At 45.4% G+C, this 20439-nt stretch overlaps 1 protein-coding gene across 7 annotated transcripts in view; it reads right to left on the bottom strand.

Annotated features, from left to right (window-relative positions):
- The window catches only part of HECTD4 (HECT domain E3 ubiquitin protein ligase 4), a 184963-nt gene that overhangs the window by 19782 nt on the left and 144742 nt on the right, over nucleotides 1–20439 (bottom strand). For all 7 annotated transcript variants that reach the window (XM_041728411.1, XM_041728412.1, XM_041728415.1 and 4 more), the window contains 10 exons: nucleotides 20279–20405; nucleotides 16539–16676; nucleotides 14822–14958; nucleotides 11519–11679; nucleotides 8675–8856; nucleotides 7295–7500; nucleotides 6862–6992; nucleotides 6371–6576; nucleotides 4687–4866; nucleotides 574–1880 (listed from right to left, as the gene is read on the bottom strand). In XM_041728411.1, coding sequence (XP_041584345.1) covers nucleotides 574–1880; nucleotides 4687–4866; nucleotides 6371–6576; nucleotides 6862–6992; nucleotides 7295–7500; nucleotides 8675–8856; nucleotides 11519–11679; nucleotides 14822–14958; nucleotides 16539–16676; nucleotides 20279–20405 — 2775 coding nt within the window. The remainder of the gene's footprint in view (nucleotides 1–573; nucleotides 1881–4686; nucleotides 4867–6370; nucleotides 6577–6861; nucleotides 6993–7294; nucleotides 7501–8674; nucleotides 8857–11518; nucleotides 11680–14821; nucleotides 14959–16538; nucleotides 16677–20278; nucleotides 20406–20439) is intronic.

Genomic DNA, 20439 nt, shown 5'->3' with positions numbered 1-20439 from the left:
TTCTGAGCCTGACTCCCCTCACACAAGGGTGAAGACACAGGATGTAGGATTTCCCTTTTTTTTTTTTTTTTTTTGGATGTAGGATTTCTGAACAAGGAGGCCCAAGAAGCAGATGGGATTTTGAAGTGGAAATGTGACCTGGAAACTCAGAATCACCCAGAACAGAATGGAAGTCTGTTCTCACAGGATCAGCTAAGATCCCTCCTGCTGATAGCAATGTTTAAAACCACATAAGGCCACTCAGATATATACCGGTGGGCCTGAGCTGGAATGCACTTGATAAAGACCATCCACCGGGAAAGGTCAGGCCCTTGAACCCCTCTGTCTTCCTCCCATACTCAGCAAGAAACCACATTTACTTCATGACATCAGGCTTGAATTCACTCTTCAAAATGTGACCTCAGACACAGATAATCAACATAATAAATCATGGCGGCTTCCAAGAGCTGCCTCAGGGAGCCCCAATATCACCTATCGCTTAATCCCTTGGAAATAATACTGGGATGTTTAACAAGGGAGGGGGATTCAAGCTGCTCATGATTTTAGTGGTTGCCAAGGCATGAGCACTGTTACCTCCACGACTGCGAAGCCTTTGATGGGGCGTGCTGCGAGGGGCTGGTTGTCCAGGGATGTGACCGTGTACATGGAGCCCATGTCTGACACAGAGGCTGTCTCTGCATTGTCCAGTGGCTCCCCCAGGCTCCCCAGGCTCCCCAGGCTGCCGGTGCTGCATAGGGAGATGTCTAGACTCTCCTGGCTGGATACCACGTGGGGCTCCAATAAGCCAGGAGGGATGGGTGGCTCGAGGCCTGAGGGCAGCGGATCCACAGAGAGGTCACTGACTGTCTGAGAGATACCCTGGGAGCTGCAGATGGAGGCCTGGCTGGTGGAAGCAGATGCGCTGATGCTCATGGCAGGGGTCAGGCTGCTGGATGTGCTGACCTCCAAACTGTCCGTACTGGGGAAGCCAAGGGTCTTCTCTGGTTCAGCTTTTCCATCACCACCCTCAGCCTTATCCTTTGGCTTCTTGGGGTCTTCATCCTGCAGGGGGATGTAGATCTCATCTTTAAAGACCCCACCGTGGGCATTGCAGGCCTTACGGATAGCACCCCTGACAACACCCTCGTCCAGGTGGGTGGGGATTCCAGAGATCACCAGCAAGCGGCTGTGTGCGGTGGGGCCTACCAGCGCCTGGCAGGCGTCAGCGATGGCATCGCTTGTCACACCCAGCCCCTGTGGGTCCTTCCTGGTGAGGTGTCGGAGAATGATGAGCAGGGTGAGGGCTCGATGAAACCACAGCATGTCCTCTGGCTTGCTGCCCCCAATGCTGAGCATGGCAGAGTCTGACTCCACCGAGCGGGAAGACTGGCGTTTCCCAGAGGACGAGGCCTTTTCCCGCTTCATCTTGACTTTCTTCCTCTTAGACAGGAGGCTGGGGCTCTGTGGTGTCTGTCCCGGGGAGGAGGACGAGGAGGACGAGGAGTCACTGAGATTTGGAGTGGTTGTCGAGGTCACCCCGCTGGCTGTGACGCTCATGTTGGTGGGCAGGGTCACTTCGGCCACTGCCAGGCAACCTTCCATGAGTGCGTGAAAGTATGTAGAGAACCTGCCTTGGTCGGTGGTCACCGCTGACCCTGAGCCTCCACATGTGCTGCCCGAGACCCAGCTCTGGGTCTCCTCATCGTATAGCTTATGGAGCTCCGACTGCAAAGCCATCAGCATGGCCAGACAGGGGTTCAGCTGGAGGGCAATGGAGGAGGACAGGCCAGCAGGGTGCTTCCTCTGCTCCAGGGCATGCACTGTGCGCAGCAGCTCCGCCAGGAGATGGAAAACAAGCTCCTTCACGCAGGCCGCCATGTCTGTGGTCCACAGGAAGTTTCCTGTTTTATATAAAACAATAATAGCAGCTGTCACTTGTATGGCACTTGTTCCTTACTGAGGACTGTTCCTGGCACTGTGTTACCAATCCCTATCTCACAGATGAAAAAACAGAGGCTCAAAGAGCTGAAGCCTGGCTGATGGCCCCCAGAGCCTATGGTCTTAACCCCTATGCCACATGATTGCACAGAGCTGCATTCTATGGCTCACACCAAAAAATATTTCTTTCTCATAAGGTTTATCAAATGAGTTGGTGACAAGTCATAAGAATAGTATTTCCCAAATCATGAGATGCTTACTATTGGGGACACACAATCCAATTTTATCAGACAACCCAGAACAACAAACTGATAAGATATTCCTTTTATTTTTGTTTAAGATTTTATTTATTTATTTGAGAAAGAGAGAGAGAGAGAGAGAGAGAGAGAGAACGAGCAGGGAGGGGAGAAGCAGAACCCCTGCTAAGCAGGGAGCCCAACGTGTGGCTCAATCCCAGGACCCTGGGATCATGACCTGAGCCAAAGGCAGACACTTAACCAACTAAGTCACCCAGGTACCCCAAGGTATTCCTTCCTTACTCCCCTTCCAGTTCTGATTTTGTCCACAAGAAAGTCTTACTGCAGGAAGTGTATCTTTCATAAAGAATGTGCCACAGACCCAGAGCCTCTGACAGGCAACAATGGTCAAATTTCCTAACGGAAACTATTTTATAGTAAACCTTCTAATTATGGCAAGGGATACTAATTTTTCATTTAAAGTGGCAACATAAAGTTTCCTTTAAAATTAAAGTTTAAAAAAAGGAGAAAAGAGCTGATTGCCAAAACCAAAACAATACCAACAGGCACAATTCGTAGGTATGGCAATCACATAAAGATTGTAATGAGGAGGACTGAAGTTCAGGAAACAGGGTCTAGCACAAGAAGATGGGTCACAGGTTTGTTCTAAGATCCCCTTCGTGTCAGATGTGCATCTTAAATTCACATTAAGCTGCCTGATCTCCTAGAGGTGATGCTGCTTTGTAACTTAACTGAAAATAAACTCATGCTGGTCATGCCACGTGGGGTCCCAGGAAACCATTCAAGAGAACAAGCAAGTGCCTATGGGCCTCAGGGGCGCCCCTTCGGATGCTCATGTGACCTCCTCGCCATCGTCCTTCCTCTGCTTTTTGCCACCTCTGTAAGAGGACGGCCTTAGAGAGAATTATCCTCCACCCAGATTGCAAATGGCAGCCGTGAGTGGAGACTTCCCACAGACCTCTCCTTCTCATGGTGGTTTCCTGCTCACCTTCCTTGATCCTATGCCCCAAAGTATTTTAAGGAATTTGAAGGGTGCCTGGGTGGCTCAGTTGGTTAAGCATCTGCCTTCGGCTCATGTCATAAGATCTCGGGGTCCTGGGACTGAGCCCTGCATCAGGCTCCCTGTTTCTCCCTCTCGCTCTGCCACTCTCCCTGCTTGTGCTGTCTCCCTCTCTGTCAAATAAATAAGTAAAATCTTACCCCCCCCCCAAAAAAAAATTTAGTTGCCAACATTGAAAAACTGGGAAATTCACATCAATATCTACATTACCAGCTTTTCTTGAAATAAAATGTAATAATAGCTGGCAGGATCGGGGTCACCTTCTCATGTAGCAATGAGTGACAGGGCTCAGAGACTGGCAGAGCATGAGGTGCTCTGGCCCACTCTCATGTCCCCCACTGACATCATCTGTCTGACCCCGGAGGGCATACAAGCGGACTTTTTCCCTCCTACATCATAAATAATTTCAAAAGTATAGGGAAGTTGAGCTACTTATACAGTAAATACCTGTGCATACACCACCAGGTTCTCCCAGTAACACTCTGCAGTATTTGCTCTTATGTAGCTACCTATCTACCCCTCTATTCACCCGGAAACTCATCTGGTAGTTATTTCAAAATAAGTTGCAGACGTTAGTCTGTTTTATCCCTGAACACTTAGGCAGATATATCACTAATGAAGTTCAATATTTATTTAGAATTTGAGGTGAATTTACATATGGAAAAATACACAACTCTGAAGTTTACCTTTCTATTGAATTTTACCAAAATGTAACCCCTTTTAACCTTTCAGGAACTATGAAGTTATAATGTTTGATCCTGCAACATTATTTACTCCTACACCACCTTTCATCTCCAAAGTTATGAAAATGGCACATATTCGTGTTTTATTTTTTTTTAAATTTTTATTTATTTATGATAGTCACACACAGAGAGAGGCAGAGACACAGGCAGAGGGAGAAGCAGGCTCCATGCACCGGGAGCCCGCCGTGGGATTCAATCCCGGGTCTCCAGGATCGCGCCCTGGACCAAAGGCAGGCGCCAAACCGCTGCGCCACCCAGGGATCCCGTATTCGTGTTTTAAAGTATGATAAAAATAATCTAATTTTCATGGTTAGTTGCCACCCCTCAAAATAATAATACCCTGCACTGTCATGTATGTAGAAGGTGAGATTGCAGGGACGTCTGTTGGGACACAGTCAGCTAAGTGTCTGACTCTTGGTTTCGGCTGAGGGCGTGATCTCAGGGTTGTGAGATCAAGCCCTATGTTGGGCTCTGTGCAGAATCTGCTTGAGACACTCATCCCTTCTCCCTCCTATGTGCGCTCTCTCTCTCTCAAAATAAATAAATAAATTTTCAAAAAACCAAGAAGGCTAGGCTCTATATGACTGTCAACTCCATAAACCCTTTTCAAATGACACCCACCTAACAAGAGACCACCAGTGACAAGCCCCTTCCTCAGGCACTGAGCTAGCTCTCCCAGCCCCAGTGTGTGGGGGAAGGTAAGCCTTACCCAGCAGCTCCACAACTTGCAGGAGGACAGATGTGGGGATGGTGTCGGGCTCATCTTCGGATCTCCCTTCACCATCCTCTGACCTCCAGGACAGCAGCTGTTCCGTGAAGGCCATAGCCAGAGGGAACTCCAGGGGCAGAGAATGTAACACTAGCACAGCTCCAGGAGGTGGAGACACCCCTAGAAGAGAGGCCAAGGAAGAAGTCTCATAATTGGCAGCACCTGATCAAAATAAGCCTAAGAAAGGGACCCACCAGGTGTGTGTGTGGAAGAACAGAGCTGGAAGGAAAGCCAACCTGCTCATCTGCTGGAGGCGAAAGGAAACATAACCCCCACACAGAGTCCGCTGCAGGTGCGGGAGAAGTCAGAGGCCATCCCTCCAAAGAGTCCATTTATCAGTGGAATGAGGGGACAATGGGCAGAGATGAGAATAGGGAGGATAAATACTCACTAGCTGCTTAGATACTGGCCAACCTAATAAGCCAGCATGGAAATACTAAGTCAGACCTTAAAGATGCTTCATTAGAATATTCCTGGCTTGGTAAAGGAATAATCAGCTGTTTGTTAATCACCTGGATTGCAGCTGGGGTATGGCTGCAATCCCATGAGACCAATAAGCTTGTATCAGGTTACAGAGTGGACTAGCGCTACCAGACTCCTCGGCTTGGATTCTTCCTCATTACCTTGTGTCACTGCACGGCCTAAATCTGGCCAGAGATGCTACAGTGAGAGGGAAAAGACCCCAAGGCTTGACATTCACCCTCTACCACATCCTGCACCACACCCCAAGGCCCGCTGCAAGCTCTGATCAGACATAAGTCAGGTCATTAGGGGCCTGGGGATCTTGGGACAAGTCAGGAGGAACCATGCTGGACTGGTCTGCATTTTGGGGTGAACGTTTATCTTGTGATAACTGGGGAGTGAGAAGATAGAGATCTTCTGCTTATTTAATTATAAAGTTTAAAGAACAGCTAGTAAAGGCAAAGCACTATAAATCAGCCCTAATGAAAAGATATCATCAAAGTGGTTTTTTGTTTGTTTTTCCCCAGAGGTCAAATAAATTTATATTTGTCTCTAATGAACATGGATCCATCCTTTCTCGTCAAACACGACAAGGAAGTGCAGTGGAAGTCTGACCAGGTTTTCCTTGCCTCCTTGTGTTCTCTCAGAAACAGTCAGCTGGCACCAGGGCGTGGGGCACACAAGCAGGGGTCAGCAGAGGGGGAGCCCCCACATAAACATGCGCAGGCTTAGCAAAGAATGCCAGGAAGACAAGACCAACTAGGCCTGCTCCCCTGGCCACCAGGCTGTTTACCTGCACCCCAGGGAGCTACCCACACCTGAGAGAATTAAGTTTTAATGAACGCTGGAGGAAGGCCACTGGAATTACGGCAGCTACATGACCACTCTGTTCAGGTCATTCCACAGAGCACACGCTTGTGAAAGGAAAGGAAAGAAAAGGAAATCCCCACTGAAGTCTAAGCAGCATCTGCCAGGCCTGCCCCAGGCAAGAAAAGCATATTTCATCTCCTGCCCCTAAAGTACACTGTCCTGAGCACCTCTTGTTCTTTACTGGCCAGAAACTGGAACACAGCAAGGTACAAAGTCCTTTCTATCGTCAAAAAGAAGGAAAGCAAAAAATGACTTCATGCTGTTCTTATCAAGCACTAACTCAGAGACATACCCAGTTTGATGTGGACCTTGTCTGTGGAGAGGATCACAGAGGGGTACTGGTTGGCGGTAGGCGGCGGTGTAAGGCCAGTGTTGGCCGGAGACGCATCCCGTGGATAACAGACAGCCTCGATCAGGTTTAGCTGACCGTTTCGCTTGACTTTGTGGCCAAGCCCATACACGAGCACCCGCGCCCACGGTGCCTTGTACAGGGAGGAGCTGTGGAGGCGAAAGGGAGGGTCAGCAGAGCCCGGCCGCATATGCCAGGGATGAAATGGAGGGTAAGAACTGGGCATTTGGAGGTCATTTCCACCACATCTTAGAGGGTCGTTCTGTATAAGGGTGAATTTCCCAAACGCGGAAATATGAGAAGAACTATAGACTATTTTCAAATTAGGTACATGTGAAAGAGTAAAAACAATTTGAGTTTTTCTCCTGTCAGTTTCACCAGACTCCAGTTTTCTTTTTTCTCCCATCAGCTCTCCTGGAGATTGGGCAACTTACTCTTTACGGAATCCAGACTGACTTTCTTTGCAAGACACGACAACAAAAGCCGCCCCAGGGAAATTAACATCCATGTTGACTTTGGACTCCGAAATTGGGAACTCTTCAGAGGGGAACTGCTCAGGTGCTGTCTGCAAAGAGAGTTAACAAGGAAAGCCATGGGCTACACACAAGAGAGCATATCATCCTCCCCAACTCCCAGGCAAAGGATGGAGCCAATGCATATGCAGTCACAGGCTCAGTGGGACAAGAAAGCCCTCGGGGAGAAAGGCTACTATGGATGGGACAAGGGAGAAAGCCTTGAGGAAAAGGAGACTGGTTTGGGGAGGGGGCAGGTTTGGGAAAGAGAGAGTGTCATTTTTAGTAAGCCAATAAGACTTCTGATTAAGAATTATAACCCCAATTCAGGGAACTTAGAGCTTTAGACTTCTACCTGGAGGAAGGAGCAGATCTGTTTCGTCAGCTCCAACAGGCTCTCCTCACCCTGATGCAGAGTCCGGGTGATGGCCACATTGAGCCACTCTCTTACTGTCTGGGAGCTGCCCTGGTAGAAGAGGTCTGTGGCTGAGCAGTTCTGGGAATGGACGCAATGGTGCAGAGACTGTGCCAAGAGGATGGAGCTGGAGCTGATGGTGCCATCTGGGGTCAGGGAAGAAAATCTAAGTTCACCAGAACAGAAGCCAATGGTGGGTAGAGCCTGGGTAACAATGAGCAGCCTGCCCAGTTAACCAAGACAGGGTAGCTCAGACACAATGTCTCGGATAAGACATTACCAATCAGATCCTACAGACTGTCAGGTTAGAAGAAGGGGTTCACATCAGTGGTCTAAAGTTTTCCTTTCTTTTAAGCAACAAAACTGTTTCCTAAAATCAAATCTGAAGTGGAGGCGCAAGTTTGTTTGTTTGTTTCTTTCTTTCTTTCTTTCTTTTCCTTTTTTGTAAGTTTCTTAAACAGAAGTGGAGCTGCTTAGATGCAGGGGTTCCCATAGCCTGACTTCATGTGTCCTGGCCCACCCAGAGGCTCCCCCAAGGAACTGCTGGGGAGTCTGTAAAGCAAGTGTTAGGTCATTACAACAAAGTTTCTTCCACACACACTTTAAAGCTTTCCAGATGTTTTAGAGCCTCTGTGTTCTTGGGGTGGGTCTGGGGACCCCAGCACACACACACTGGCTGGGAGCCCACAGCTGGGAGATGCCTGCTAGGCCTATCTTCGTTTCTGGGAGGCCAAGATGAGCAGGCAAAGGCTGAGGTGCTGGGGGAAGACAGAGGGTCCTGGACTGGGCTAAGTAGCTTCACCATTTAGCATCTTCCAGGCAGCAAACACACAGCATCGGGCCTTGCCAAGGGCTCCAAGCTTAGCAGATACACACAACCTAGCCCATTGAAACAGCTCCACCAGAAGTCACAATGAACCAGTAAAGTCTGCTGTGGAGGAGCTTGTTAAAAAGAACATTTTCCTTTCTAAACAATGCCTGTAAGAATGTCTGTGAGAATTGTACAGTGACAGGACTTCCTAAGTGATGCTTAATTTTCCTTGATCCACAATTTGGTCAGGAAGGTCAATGAGTGCTTAACAAGTCAAGGACTAAACAGGTCATATAGTTTACTTCCATTTTTCAAAGTGAGCAAGCAGAGCCCAAACCATTGAGACTTTTCAGAGCTGTTTATCTGTACTAATCTGGAGGCCCTGCACCACATGGAGAGTGGAGAGCAGGTCCATCACCCTCCCAGTCTCCTGCCTAGGGCCAGCTCACTTTCAGGATTATCCCACCCTGAGCTGGTATCACCAGGTATGGCTGGAAGCTAAGGCTCACCTGGGAGGGGAGGAGCCAGGAGCTGATTGGAGAGCAGCTGCAGGTGCTCCAGGGTGATATCCCGGATGGCAGGGATGTGAAAGAGGCGGGTGAACAAGTGTGGCAGCTTCGGGGCAAAGATGTTGAGCAGGGCCATGCGGCAGTACAGCCTGGCCAGCGCCGCCTCGCACCGAAGCAGCTCTCTACGAGGAAAGTGGGAGAAGCACTGAGTGCCGGGGCTGGGCTGCAAGGCCACTCTTCCAGCCTTGGCTTCTGTACACCAAGCTAGTCATTTGTGTCTTAAATAGTCATATTTAAGCATGTTTGGATTTTCTCTACTCAAAAATCACTGTGGAAAAAAGGAATGAAAATAGAGATCCACACAAAAACTTTTACATGTATGTTTACATGAGTACTACTTAGAGTAGCCAAAAAAGGGAAACAACCCAAATGTCCATCAAGTGAAGAACAGTAAATCCACACAGTGGATAAAGCACTGACACCTGCTACGATGTGGATCAACCTTGACACCATGCCAAGAGAAAAAGGCCAGACGCAAAGCACCACACAGTACGTTATTACATTTCACAGACTCCAGAATCAAGCAAATCCATAGAAATGGAAGAGAGTTGAGCTGGAAGAGAGAATGGGCATGGAGTTTCTCCTTTGGGTGATGAAAAGGTTTTAAAAGTGATTGTGGTGAGTACTGCACACTTCTGTAAACATACTAAACACCACTGACTTGCAGACTTTAAATGGGTTCACAGTATGTGAACTATAGCTCACTGCAGCTGTTATAAAAAATGCTCTGTGAACACTCTTTATATGATGATTTCTGAAGTCACTGGCATTTGCCTTGAATAACAGCTCATTAGTGGCTAAGCAAGTCTCATTTAGAATCACATGTCTTGGCAAATAATCTAATACTAAGCATAGGGGAGGCTCCCTGTACTTCTTTAAGCTAATCACCATTATCAAAAATTCTCCTGGTATTAACCACCTAACTAAAAAATCAAGTTAGAAGCAGCCCTATTGTCTCTAAAAAGTCTAGGTTTAAAACCCACTTGGAGCCATAAGGGCTCATTCTGTATCACCTACTGATTTGAATTAAATTTACCGCTGGTCTATCATAACTCAGATTTGGGCATAATGGCAATTACAGAAGCCATGTAAGATTTGATGAGTTTGTACAGCTAAGAAAACTAACAAACACAGCTAAGATGCTGCATTTAGGTGGTTTATTTCTCATCTCCACTGGTCTCTAATATTCTTTTGCCAGACTTTAAAACAAACCACCTCTACCTACCTGTTTCCTCCTTCTGTGGAAGTCCATTTGTTGGTGGCACTAGCACAGCTCAGAACAGGCGAGGCAGTAAAACAGAGGAGGTCTGAATACGCAAGCTGAAAGCCCTTACTGACTCCCCACAGCTTTCCCTTCAGATTTCAGAGGCTGCAGTTGGCAGGGAGATTATTTTGGCTCTGACCAGCAACTCCTGCAGACTGCTAATGTCTCTGAAGTCACAGCTGAGCCCTCTTCTCAAAACTCAAAACTTTTTCTAAGTTTTCTCTCAAAGCCATGTGAGTGCCTTAGAGCATACCTCTGATGAACATCCCAGAAATTCAGTCACTTTATTAATCAATGAAACCCATGTGGCATATTTGTTAGTTCTCTTGATACTGAAATCACCACCATAATACTCAGAATAAATGTCCTACACCTGTAGCCTGACTGTAACCTTACAAAGCACTTTCTTGCCTTCTCGTTCAGTTGCTAGTCAAAGGCCATTAAGTTACATCTATCAGAGACATTTGCCAAAAATACAACTGACTTATGAAATAAAGCTTTAAAAGCTTTTAAGACTATCATATTGATATTTAAGCATATATGTTTTGGGATCCTTTTCAACAGATATTTTGAGTTTTCAGTGTGAGCCAGGGCCCAGATTAGACACTGGGAGCCCTAGCAAAGAGACAAAGCCTCTGCTTTTCAGAGCCTCACAGCTGAGGAGGAGGAAACACAACACAAGAAGTTAAACCAAACTAACAGGCAAAAACATCAGGTCCTGGAAAGGAAGTAAGATGCAGTGCTTTGACAATATGTGACTTCATGCTTACTTTAGATAGTGAGGCAAAGCCTCTTTGGAAAGGTGACATACTGAGATCCGAATGACAAGAAAGAGACGGCCACGCAAAGTTCTAGGCAAAGTACCCCAGACTGAGGGAAGAGCACATGTAGAGACACTGTAGAGGACACAAGTGTGTCTGACACACTACGAAAGGCTAGCATTGCTGACAGAGTACATGGAACAGCAGAGACTTTGGGACCCTTGTATGGGTTTTGTGAGCCAGGTTAATGGTTTGGATTCTACTCCAGGGGAAATGGAAAGCCATAGAAGGTTTGAATTAGCAGAGAGAGACAACTTACTGAAGGCAAGCCCATGTTTCCTTGGTGACCTCCACCCAGTGCTAGGCACAGTGCATGCATTCAGAAAGAAAACACCTGGCTAGCTTAATGGACAAATGAGCTGGCTGCTCACGTGGGGCCTGGACATCCTCTTAGTTCTCTCTACTGGGCTGGCTTTGCTCTTGATAACTTTTCCACATTCTTCCAATCTCCAGCTACTCCTCAATACCATCCCCTCCCTGCCCCTGCTGCTGGCTCACAGCTGAGTGCCTGTGGCACAGTCCAGGTTAACGCCAGATCCTACAACATTTCTTCCCAACTCCTGCAATTTTGCTGTCACAAGCTTCCTTCTCTCTTTCTCTTAGCTTTGAAGGAAAAGCTTATTTATGATGAAAGGTTCTTGTGGTAAAATATGATAAGTGAATTTCTGTGATCCACTAGAAAAAAGGGCTTAATTCTACCTGTGTATTTGAAGGTTGGTATTGTCGAGTGTGACCAGCCCGTTGGTGGCCGTCCTTCGATAGCCTGCTGGGGGCCTTTCCAGCATATCAATGGGATACCAGTATCGGACCAGTACACCTTCACTTCGGAGGTATGTTTCTACCTGCACCAATTCGTTTACCTACAACAGTTAAAGGAAAGGCCTGTTTGATTTTTTTGAGCACTGACTTTTCCCTCTCAAGTTTTAAAATACATATATAGATTACAGTAATAAGTATTAGTTTCATGTCACTGAGTCTCTAAAAGGTCAAAGACATCTGGTTAGTATTAACAGCGTGTTTAGTTTTTTCATACTGGTTTTCAAATTTCAACTGGTATATAATCATGAATTAGAAATTTAAACACAGGGATCCCTGGGTGGCTCAGCTGGTTAAGTGTCTGCCTCAAGTTCTGGCTCAGGTCATGATCTCAGGGCTGTGGGATTGAGCCTGCATTGGCTCTGCGGTGGGTATGGAGCCTGCTTAATATTCTCTCTCCCTCTGGCCCTCCCCCCCCGACTCTAATAAAAAAAAGAAATTTAAAGACAACAGTGCTATATTTCAATAATTTGGTGCATATTATTTTATGTTGGTTTTATGTTGATAATTCTGTAAAAGCATGGGGCACCTGGGTGGCTCAGTGGCTGGGCATCCAACTCATGATTTGGGCTTGGGTCATGATCTCAGAGTTGTGGGATTGAGCTCCATGTGGAGTTCTGTGCTTAGTGGGGAGTCTGCTTTTCTCTCGCTCTTCCTCATTCCCTCCTAGGTGCCCCCCCCCCACTCATGCTCTCTTCTCAAATAAATAAATCTTTTAAAAAATAATAATTTTGGAAAAGCAGAGAATCTGATAGCTCTATTTCATTGCACGAAAATAAAAAGTAAACTCATGCATATAAGCTTTGGAATCAAATACGAATGTAGGTTTTGGGGGATCCCTGGGTGGCGCAGCGGTTTGGCGCCTGCCTTTGGCCCAGGGCGCGATCCTGGAGACCCAGGATCGAATCCCACATCAGGCTCCCGGTGCATGGAGCCTGCTTCTCCCTCTGCCTGTGTCTCTGCCTCTCTCTCTCTCTCTCTCTCTGTATGACTATCATAAATAAATAAAAATTAAAAAAAAAAAACAAATGTAGGTTTTGTTTAGGGATTATTATTAAAACAAAAAAGACTCTACTTGAGAAATAACAGAATTATTATTTTAACAAAATTTTTATTTTTCTAATTTATACTTGCACATATTTCCAACTGCTGAAAAACACAGTCGATTATATATTTTCTGACAACCAGAATCAGAAGGTTGTATCAGAAGGCAGTGGGAGATTAATAGTATTACTGATGGAATTTCCTACTTGGACCTTCACCTTAGTAAACCACCAGTCAATAGCCTCTCTAAATATTTAATAATTCTGGGGGCGCCTGGGTGGCTCAGTTGGTTGAGTGCTGACTCTTGGTTTTGGCTCAGGTTCATGATCTCAGGGTCATTAATTGAGCTCCATGTCGTGCTCTGTGCTCAGCAGTCTGCTTGAGATTCTCTCCCTCTGGGCAGCCTGGGTGGCTCAGCGGTTTAGCGCCGCCTTCAGCCCAGGGCGTGATCCTGGAGACCCAGGATTGAGTCCCGCGTTGGGCTCCCTGTATGGAACCTGCTTCTCCCTCTGCCTGTGTCTCTGCCTCTCTCTCTCTATCTCTCATGAATAAATAAATAAAATCTTTAAAAAAAAAAAAAAAGAGATTCTCTCCCTCTCCCTCTTCTTCTCCCTGCTGCTCATGTGTGCTCTCTCTCAAATAAATACATCTTTAAAAAATTTAATGATAATGATTCGTAATTAAGTTCGGGTAAAATAGAGTCAGTAATAATGTAAACTTCCCATTTCAAAACATTAATGGTACCTAACATTACCTATTTCTGTATCTCTATCTAGATTCTTTTTTTTTCATTTTTATTTTTTTTATTTTTAAAGATTTTATTTATTTATTCATGAGACACACACAGAGAGAGACAGAGAAACAGGCAGAGGGAGAAGCAGGCTCCCTGTGGGGAGCCCGATGTGGGACCCGATCCCAGGACCCCGGGATCACAACCTGAGCCGAAGGCAGATGCTTAACCACTGAGCCAGCCAGGTGTCCCTCTATTTAGATTCTAGCTTATCTACGTGGTGATAGATCCTTTTTCATCAGAGATTCTTAGGCTTGAACTATGTGTTATCAGTTTTTCTTGCATGGGAAACATCTCGAATGCCAGCATGTGCATGTGATCTCTCGATCGCAGAGTCATCACTTTCACACAGGACACTGTTTTCAAAAGAAAGCTTTGGCTTTCCCAACACTCATCTTCTGTTCCTTCTTCCCTATTCACGGTCCCTGCTGAGAAGCCCATGGGTTTAATACACTCATGTTGCATACTGGGAAACGGAGGCTGAGAGAACCAGTGAGATGATATGATCAAAATTAAAAAACTATTTCTTTGACTTGTGTCTATAACAGTCATGACAAAGACAGATGATCCATTTATTAAGGACCATGGGAGAATGTCCCCGGGACTTGGGTGGGTAGAAGGTAGGGACAGTTTGAACATGGCTGACAAAATGATGGCAGAGGTAGCGTGGTCTGAAGGGGCTGACAGCACTGAGCATTAAGAGCTTATCATCAGGGGATCCCTGGGTGGCGCAGTGGTTTGGCGCCTGCCTTTGGCCCAGGGCACGATCCTGGAGACCCGCGATCGAATCCCACGTCGGGCTCCCCGTGCATGAAGCCTGCTTCTCCCTCTGCCTATGTCTCTGCCTCTCTGTGTGTGTGTGTGTGACTATCATAAATAAATAAATAAATAATAAATTAAAAATAAATAAATAAATAAATAAATAAATAAATTTTTTTAAAAAAAGAGCTTATCAGCCCTGATCTGGGCCCATGAGGAAACCTCAGGTGAGCCATCTGGTGTGAGCATTCAGCTCACTTCCCTCATTCCTAGTCTCAGGAGGAATCCATCCGCACGCATGATTATGGGTTTTTTAAAACTTTTTTTTTTTTTTTTTTTTTTAATTTGAGAGAGGGAGAGAGCATGGGTCCACAAGCATGGGTGGGGGCAGGGGCAGAGGGACAGGGTCAAGCAAACCACGCTGAGCAGGGAGCTGGATTGGGCCTCAATCCCAAGACCCTGGGATCATGACCTGAACTGAAAGCAGACACTTATCCAACTAAGCCAACCAGGCACCCTAGCATGATTGTTTTTTAAGGCACATGGCATCTGGGCATGAAAGTTTTCATGTATATAAAAAGTTGTTTACTCACTGAATCAACATCTAAGACAACTCCATGAAGCCCAAAGGTTTTTAGCATCCCCCGGATGGCGAATTTTGGCAGAGCAGTTCCCACTGTACTGCTGGCTACATTGTTGCTGTCTGGAGAGCGGGTTACTACGGTGAGACCTGAGGAGGGCAGAGGGAGAAGGTTTTTCAGAAGCAAGTACCATTATTATTTTGGGACCCTATATTCTAGGGCTGAAAATAGCTCTATAGCATCTAACAATATCTTAGTTTAGTTGTAACTAAAAAGGTATAAAGCTCAGTCTTGAAGATCATACAACTAAATGTTGTAAGAATTACTATAATAAAAAATAAATAAGCCAACTAAAAAATTGACAAAGAATTCAAATAAACATTTCTCCAAAGGAAAATGAAGATACAGATGAAAAGATATTCCATGTTATTAGAGAGACAGAAGACCAAGCCACAATGAGACACTACTTCACATCCACTAGGATGGCTATAATCTACACTATAGGCCGTATTAAGTGTTGGCAAGGATGTGGAGAAACTGGAAGCCTTGTATATTTCTAGTGGGAATGTAAAATGGTGCAGTCACTTTGGAAAATCCTCTGGCAGTTCCTTAAGAAGTTCAACTTATCATAGGACCCAGCAATCCCACTCCTACATATCTACCCAAGAGAAATGAAAACACATGTCTGCACAAAAACCTGAACACAAATGTTCAGAGCAGCATTACTTCTAGTAGCCAACAGTTAGAAACAACCCAAGTGTTCATCATTTGATGAGTGGATTAAAAAAATGGGGTATTATCCACACAATGGAATATTATTTTGCCATAAAAAGGAATAAGGTACTAACACATGCTACAACGTGGATGAACTTTGAAAAACTGTACTATATGAAAGAGGCCAGACACAAAAAAAAACACATGTTGTATGATTCCATCTATAGGAAATGTCCAGAAGAGGCAAACCTATATCTACAAAAAGTAAATTAATGAGGCTCAAGGGAAGGAGAAACAGGAAATGATGGGGGTATAGGATTTCTTTTTGGAGGCTGAAAGTGTCCTGGAATTAGAGGCAATGGTTTGGTGGCTGTACAACTTTAAGAATATACTAAAAACTGAATTGTATACTTTGAAAGGGTGAATTTTATGGTAAGTGTAAATTATATCGAAATGTAAAATGTAAATCATATCTAAAAAAGAGAAAGAAAATATATATTCCTCTGTTCCTGACATTCTCATATTTTTGTGAAAGTCTGATAATGAGTGGTTTCCATTTTTCTTTTTTGTGCTTTTCTGTGTTTTCATTTCCTCAAAATATGCAATAGATTTTTTTTTTTGCAATAGATTTTTAATCAAAAGAATAAATGTGTTCTATTAAAATTCTAAAAAGTAGAGTGCGGTCACACATTCATGATTATAGCACAGCAGCCATGACTAAGGCTGGCAGGCCTATCTGGAAGCCTCCACCCATGCTCCACTTCTCCCTCTGCACAGGTGCCTGTCTCACTCTGTGCATGCTAGGGAGTTCGGGGAATGTACAGGAGGCCACCAGAGGCCAGACCAACAGGAAGCTTTAGGGCCTCACAGAGGAGAGGCTGTGAGAAGTCCTGTCACTCCGAAAAAGGAGAGTCAGCCCATAGGAGCTAGCAGTTGCTCTGCTCACACTCAAGTGAAAACCCAACTTCTCATCCCATAGGAAGCTTCACAGATGAAGTAAGAGGGTAAGCAGAACCTTTTCGAACTTTATCAATTGTGAACTTGTTCGCTTCGTCTTTAATGTCTTCAATGGTAGGAAGATACAGGTCTCTTGGGATGCCACCATTCTCCTCGTAGAGAAATTCAACTGTCTGTCGGGCAATGTCCACCATGCCTAAAGAAAGAAAATATAAGAGAATCTGTCAAACACCAGCCATGGGAGTACATAGCCTTTTAGGGAAGGTAATTATGGGGCGTCTAGCAAGTTTAACACACTCAATGCCCTACTTGTAGGAAGTGCTCAAACTTCTCCTATAGAAACACAAGCATGAGTGTGTAAAGATATAAGTGTATAAAGATATAAGTGTATAAAGATATAAGAACACTCTTTGCAGCACTGTGGAGAAATCCCAAAATGGAAATAATGAAGGTAGACATCAATACAGAATGGCTAAAAATCATGGGACATTATTATGTAATCATTTCAGTTGAGTCAAAAGAACCAAGTGGAGAGTAAGAAGTGAGGGAAAGGCTTCTTCTTACTTTGTACATTTTTGTACTGTGTGACTTTTTACAGCAAACATCTGCTGCTTCAGACAGAGCTCCACCAACTTCCCCTACTCAGTACCAGAATCTGCCATGTTCTTCCTTCCCAGGGAGAGAACACATCATTGAGTTCACCAGCAACTACTACTATTCATTAATAAATGCAGTCAAAGAATGTCCAAAGCCCTGAGGAGAGGGCACTGTGGGGTGTACAGAGACATGGGAAGCAGCGTCTCCATCTGCCAGCACTGCCTAGGCTCCCACTTGGCTTGGGAAGCCTGGGAGCAGACAGGGGTGTGGCCACAGGTACACTCGCACGGGCTGATCTTCCTCACACTGGTCTCCCACTCCTTCATTTGCCAACCTTGCTGGAGAGATAAGGTGTGGTGATTTTCGAAGCATACTTTAGGAGGAGGGGGCTGCAATCAGACAAGGATGCCTAGAGAAAGAACTGTCAGAACAGACCAGAAATGTGGCCTGATACTGGAAGATGATGGAAAAAGCATCTTTGCAACATTTTCCAAAGGAATTGGGGAGAGGAGAAAAAAATTCTCTGCTGTCTCCTTAGCAGGAATACAGGAGCATGAGGAGATTGCCGAGTTCAAGCACACTCAGCACAGGGGCAGTTTCATTAGCCTTCCTAGGGGACCTGACAACAGGAGGTTGATCCACCTCACCAAGGTGGCTCTTTGGGGACCACGAGCCACCCGCCATCCTCTTTTTCACCTCTGCCACTGCTATATTGAAGGAGACTATATTCAAAAGGTAAATGCTAAAAAAAAAAAAAAAAAAAAAACAAAACAAAAAACAAAAGGTAAATGCTTTATGCTTAAATTAATATAGTTCATATGACTAGTCACAGTACACAGATGGATCCTGAGAGAATGCCTTGGCAAAAGGCCACCTCAGGGGTAGGAGGCACTTCTGGGTGAGTCATCAGTCTGCCTCTGGCCCAGGGGCCACTTTTGGATGATCAGATTTCCTGCTGTGCTGTCTATACCTTCCCATATTTGAACTGGGAGCAAAGGAGAAGGCACACTTGGCCATAGACATTGAGGGTGGCTCTGGCATCAAAAGATACATGAAAAGAAATCCAAATTGAAGCAGAACTGATGTCCAAATGAAGGCATAGCAACCAGTGATCATACTCAAGAGCTTTCCATCTGCACACTGTAAATTTTATCCCCGTTCTGACTCTCTCCAAAGTACTAAGAGGCACTAGTCCCCTGGGCGCTTCACTGTTCTGAGTGTAAGCCAGCTGTCACTAAGTTAGCTCCAGATATTCACTTAAATAGCAGGTTGCCAAAGAAGCCACACTAGATCAGGCTGGCCTAGCTACATACGCTGTGGCCTCTCGACGTACTGCACAACCCCGATCACATGCCATCTGCTGTTGATCACTGAATGTTTCCCTAGCCAGGGGCCCGACACCTGGGAGGTGCTTGCTGACTGCAGGGATGGGTAAGTGGATGAATGGATGGCTGAACAGATGCCACTGAATTGAAGCCCTCCCAACACTGAAATCAATGCTGCATAGGTGCTTCGAGGCAGTGCATCTGGCATTACATGTATTAAGTGAGAGTCATTTGTGCATGAGAGAAGATCAGTTCTGCACTCTGACAAACCACATAAGGGCATTTCAGCTCTGATGTTGAAAACAAATGGGGAAGAGCAAATTGTCTTTTTTTCTCTGGGATCTACTACACTGAATTATGTTGCTCCTTTGTTTACCACCTCCCAGTGGCTTCCCATCTTGCAGAGAATAAAATCCAAAGTCCTCATGTACCCAATGCTTGTCCCTGCCCCTTGCCTCGTGTCCTGCTGCCTTTCCCTCATGCTCTCCTATTCAGCTACACCTGCTTGGCTTTTTTGCTGGTCGCCCAACCACCCAAGTACACTCCTGCCAAGGGACTTCCTAATGTTGCTCCCTCTGCCTCAAACTGAGTAAAGGAGAATTACTAATGATCTGCCCCAGAATTGGGCTGCAGCTGAACCCAGAATCTGATAAAAGCAGGAAGCAATCCCACCATGTCATGGGAGGTGTGACATGGTTAGGGTTAAACAAGGTTAAGTTTAAACAAGACCATTCCACTGTCATAGGTCTTAGCTTTGGGGAGAGACAGCATGAAAGGAAATAAGTAAATAAAAACCAGCTTTACACACACTGATCAAGTCCTGGTGCCAACAGGGAAAAAAAGTAATACTGGAAATGTGGGACTCAATATAAATTGGCCAAAAAACAAAGGTCATGTGGGAGCTTTGCTCTTTATTGGTCCTAATCTCCAAACAAGCTAAAAGAGGAGCAATGCTGCTGACAGGACAAAAATGAAACCTCTTATACCATCCCTGAGAACACCATGTCGGGGGAAGAAAAGCAGGTATTTTCACAAGACGAGGAAAATCCTCAAAACAGAAATCAGCTGCCTGCACTCAAGACTCACTAACAAGGGGGCCTAGGTGGCTCAGTTGGTTAAGTGTCTGCCTTTGGCTCAGGTCATGGGGTCCTGGGATTAAGCTCCACATTAGGCTCCCTGCTCAGCAGGGAGTCTATTTCTCCCTCTATCTGCTCATGCTCTCTTTCTCTCTCTCTCAAATAAAGAAAATCTTAAAACAAACAAACAAACAAACAAACAAACAAAAAAAAACCCACTAACAGTCCACCATCTGGGGTCAAACTTTGCATTATTCTTTGTTAGAGGAATCATGCTAGTGGAAGAAAAAATCCCACCATCACTGTTATCATGGTGGCATCTAGAACTATATTAACCGAACACTACTATGTGCCAGGCACTGTTCCTAGGACCTTTACCTATATTAAAGTACTTATTTTTTCATACCCATATAAGGCGGTCACCAACACTGATTCCATTTTAAAGGCTAGTAAAGACCAGAAAAGTTAAGTAACTGTCCTCAGGTCATACAGACAGTAAGTAGCATAGCTGTGACTTGAGAGCCCAAATTATTTAACCATCAGGCCATTCAACTTTCCAGTGGTTGCAGTACAACCATTTCAGCAGCCCATCAACCCAAACATGGAGTTAGGTTGACAAGCAAAAGTCTGGCAATGAAAGCTGAAGACCACAGAGTTCTTTTACTGAAAAGTAAAGGACACGGCTAAGTCTGGCCTGACTCTAGGGGAGCCCTTCTTTTCTGATTTACATCTGAGTTTCAATATAAGCATAGCTCTTCAAGTTATGAAGTAGCTCCCAAGAAAAGTGTAAAGTATCAGACCTAGTTGTAAAGCACCCTTTATCTGGTCCAGGCCCGATTTCCTCTCTGCCTCATTGCGGAAGCGTCTTCGGATAGTAGGAAACACCTTGGTCTCCCATGCTTTCACCAGCAGGGCGTAGTGGTCCTCCTGGAAGGAGAAGGCAAATGCATGAACAGAGAAG

Source organism: Vulpes lagopus, chromosome 14, assembly GCF_018345385.1.
Source record: "Vulpes lagopus strain Blue_001 chromosome 14, ASM1834538v1, whole genome shotgun sequence".
Taxonomy (NCBI): Eukaryota; Metazoa; Chordata; class Mammalia; order Carnivora; family Canidae; genus Vulpes; species Vulpes lagopus.
Note: the sequence above shows the minus strand (reverse complement) of the source record. Positions and strands in the feature narration are given on the sequence as shown.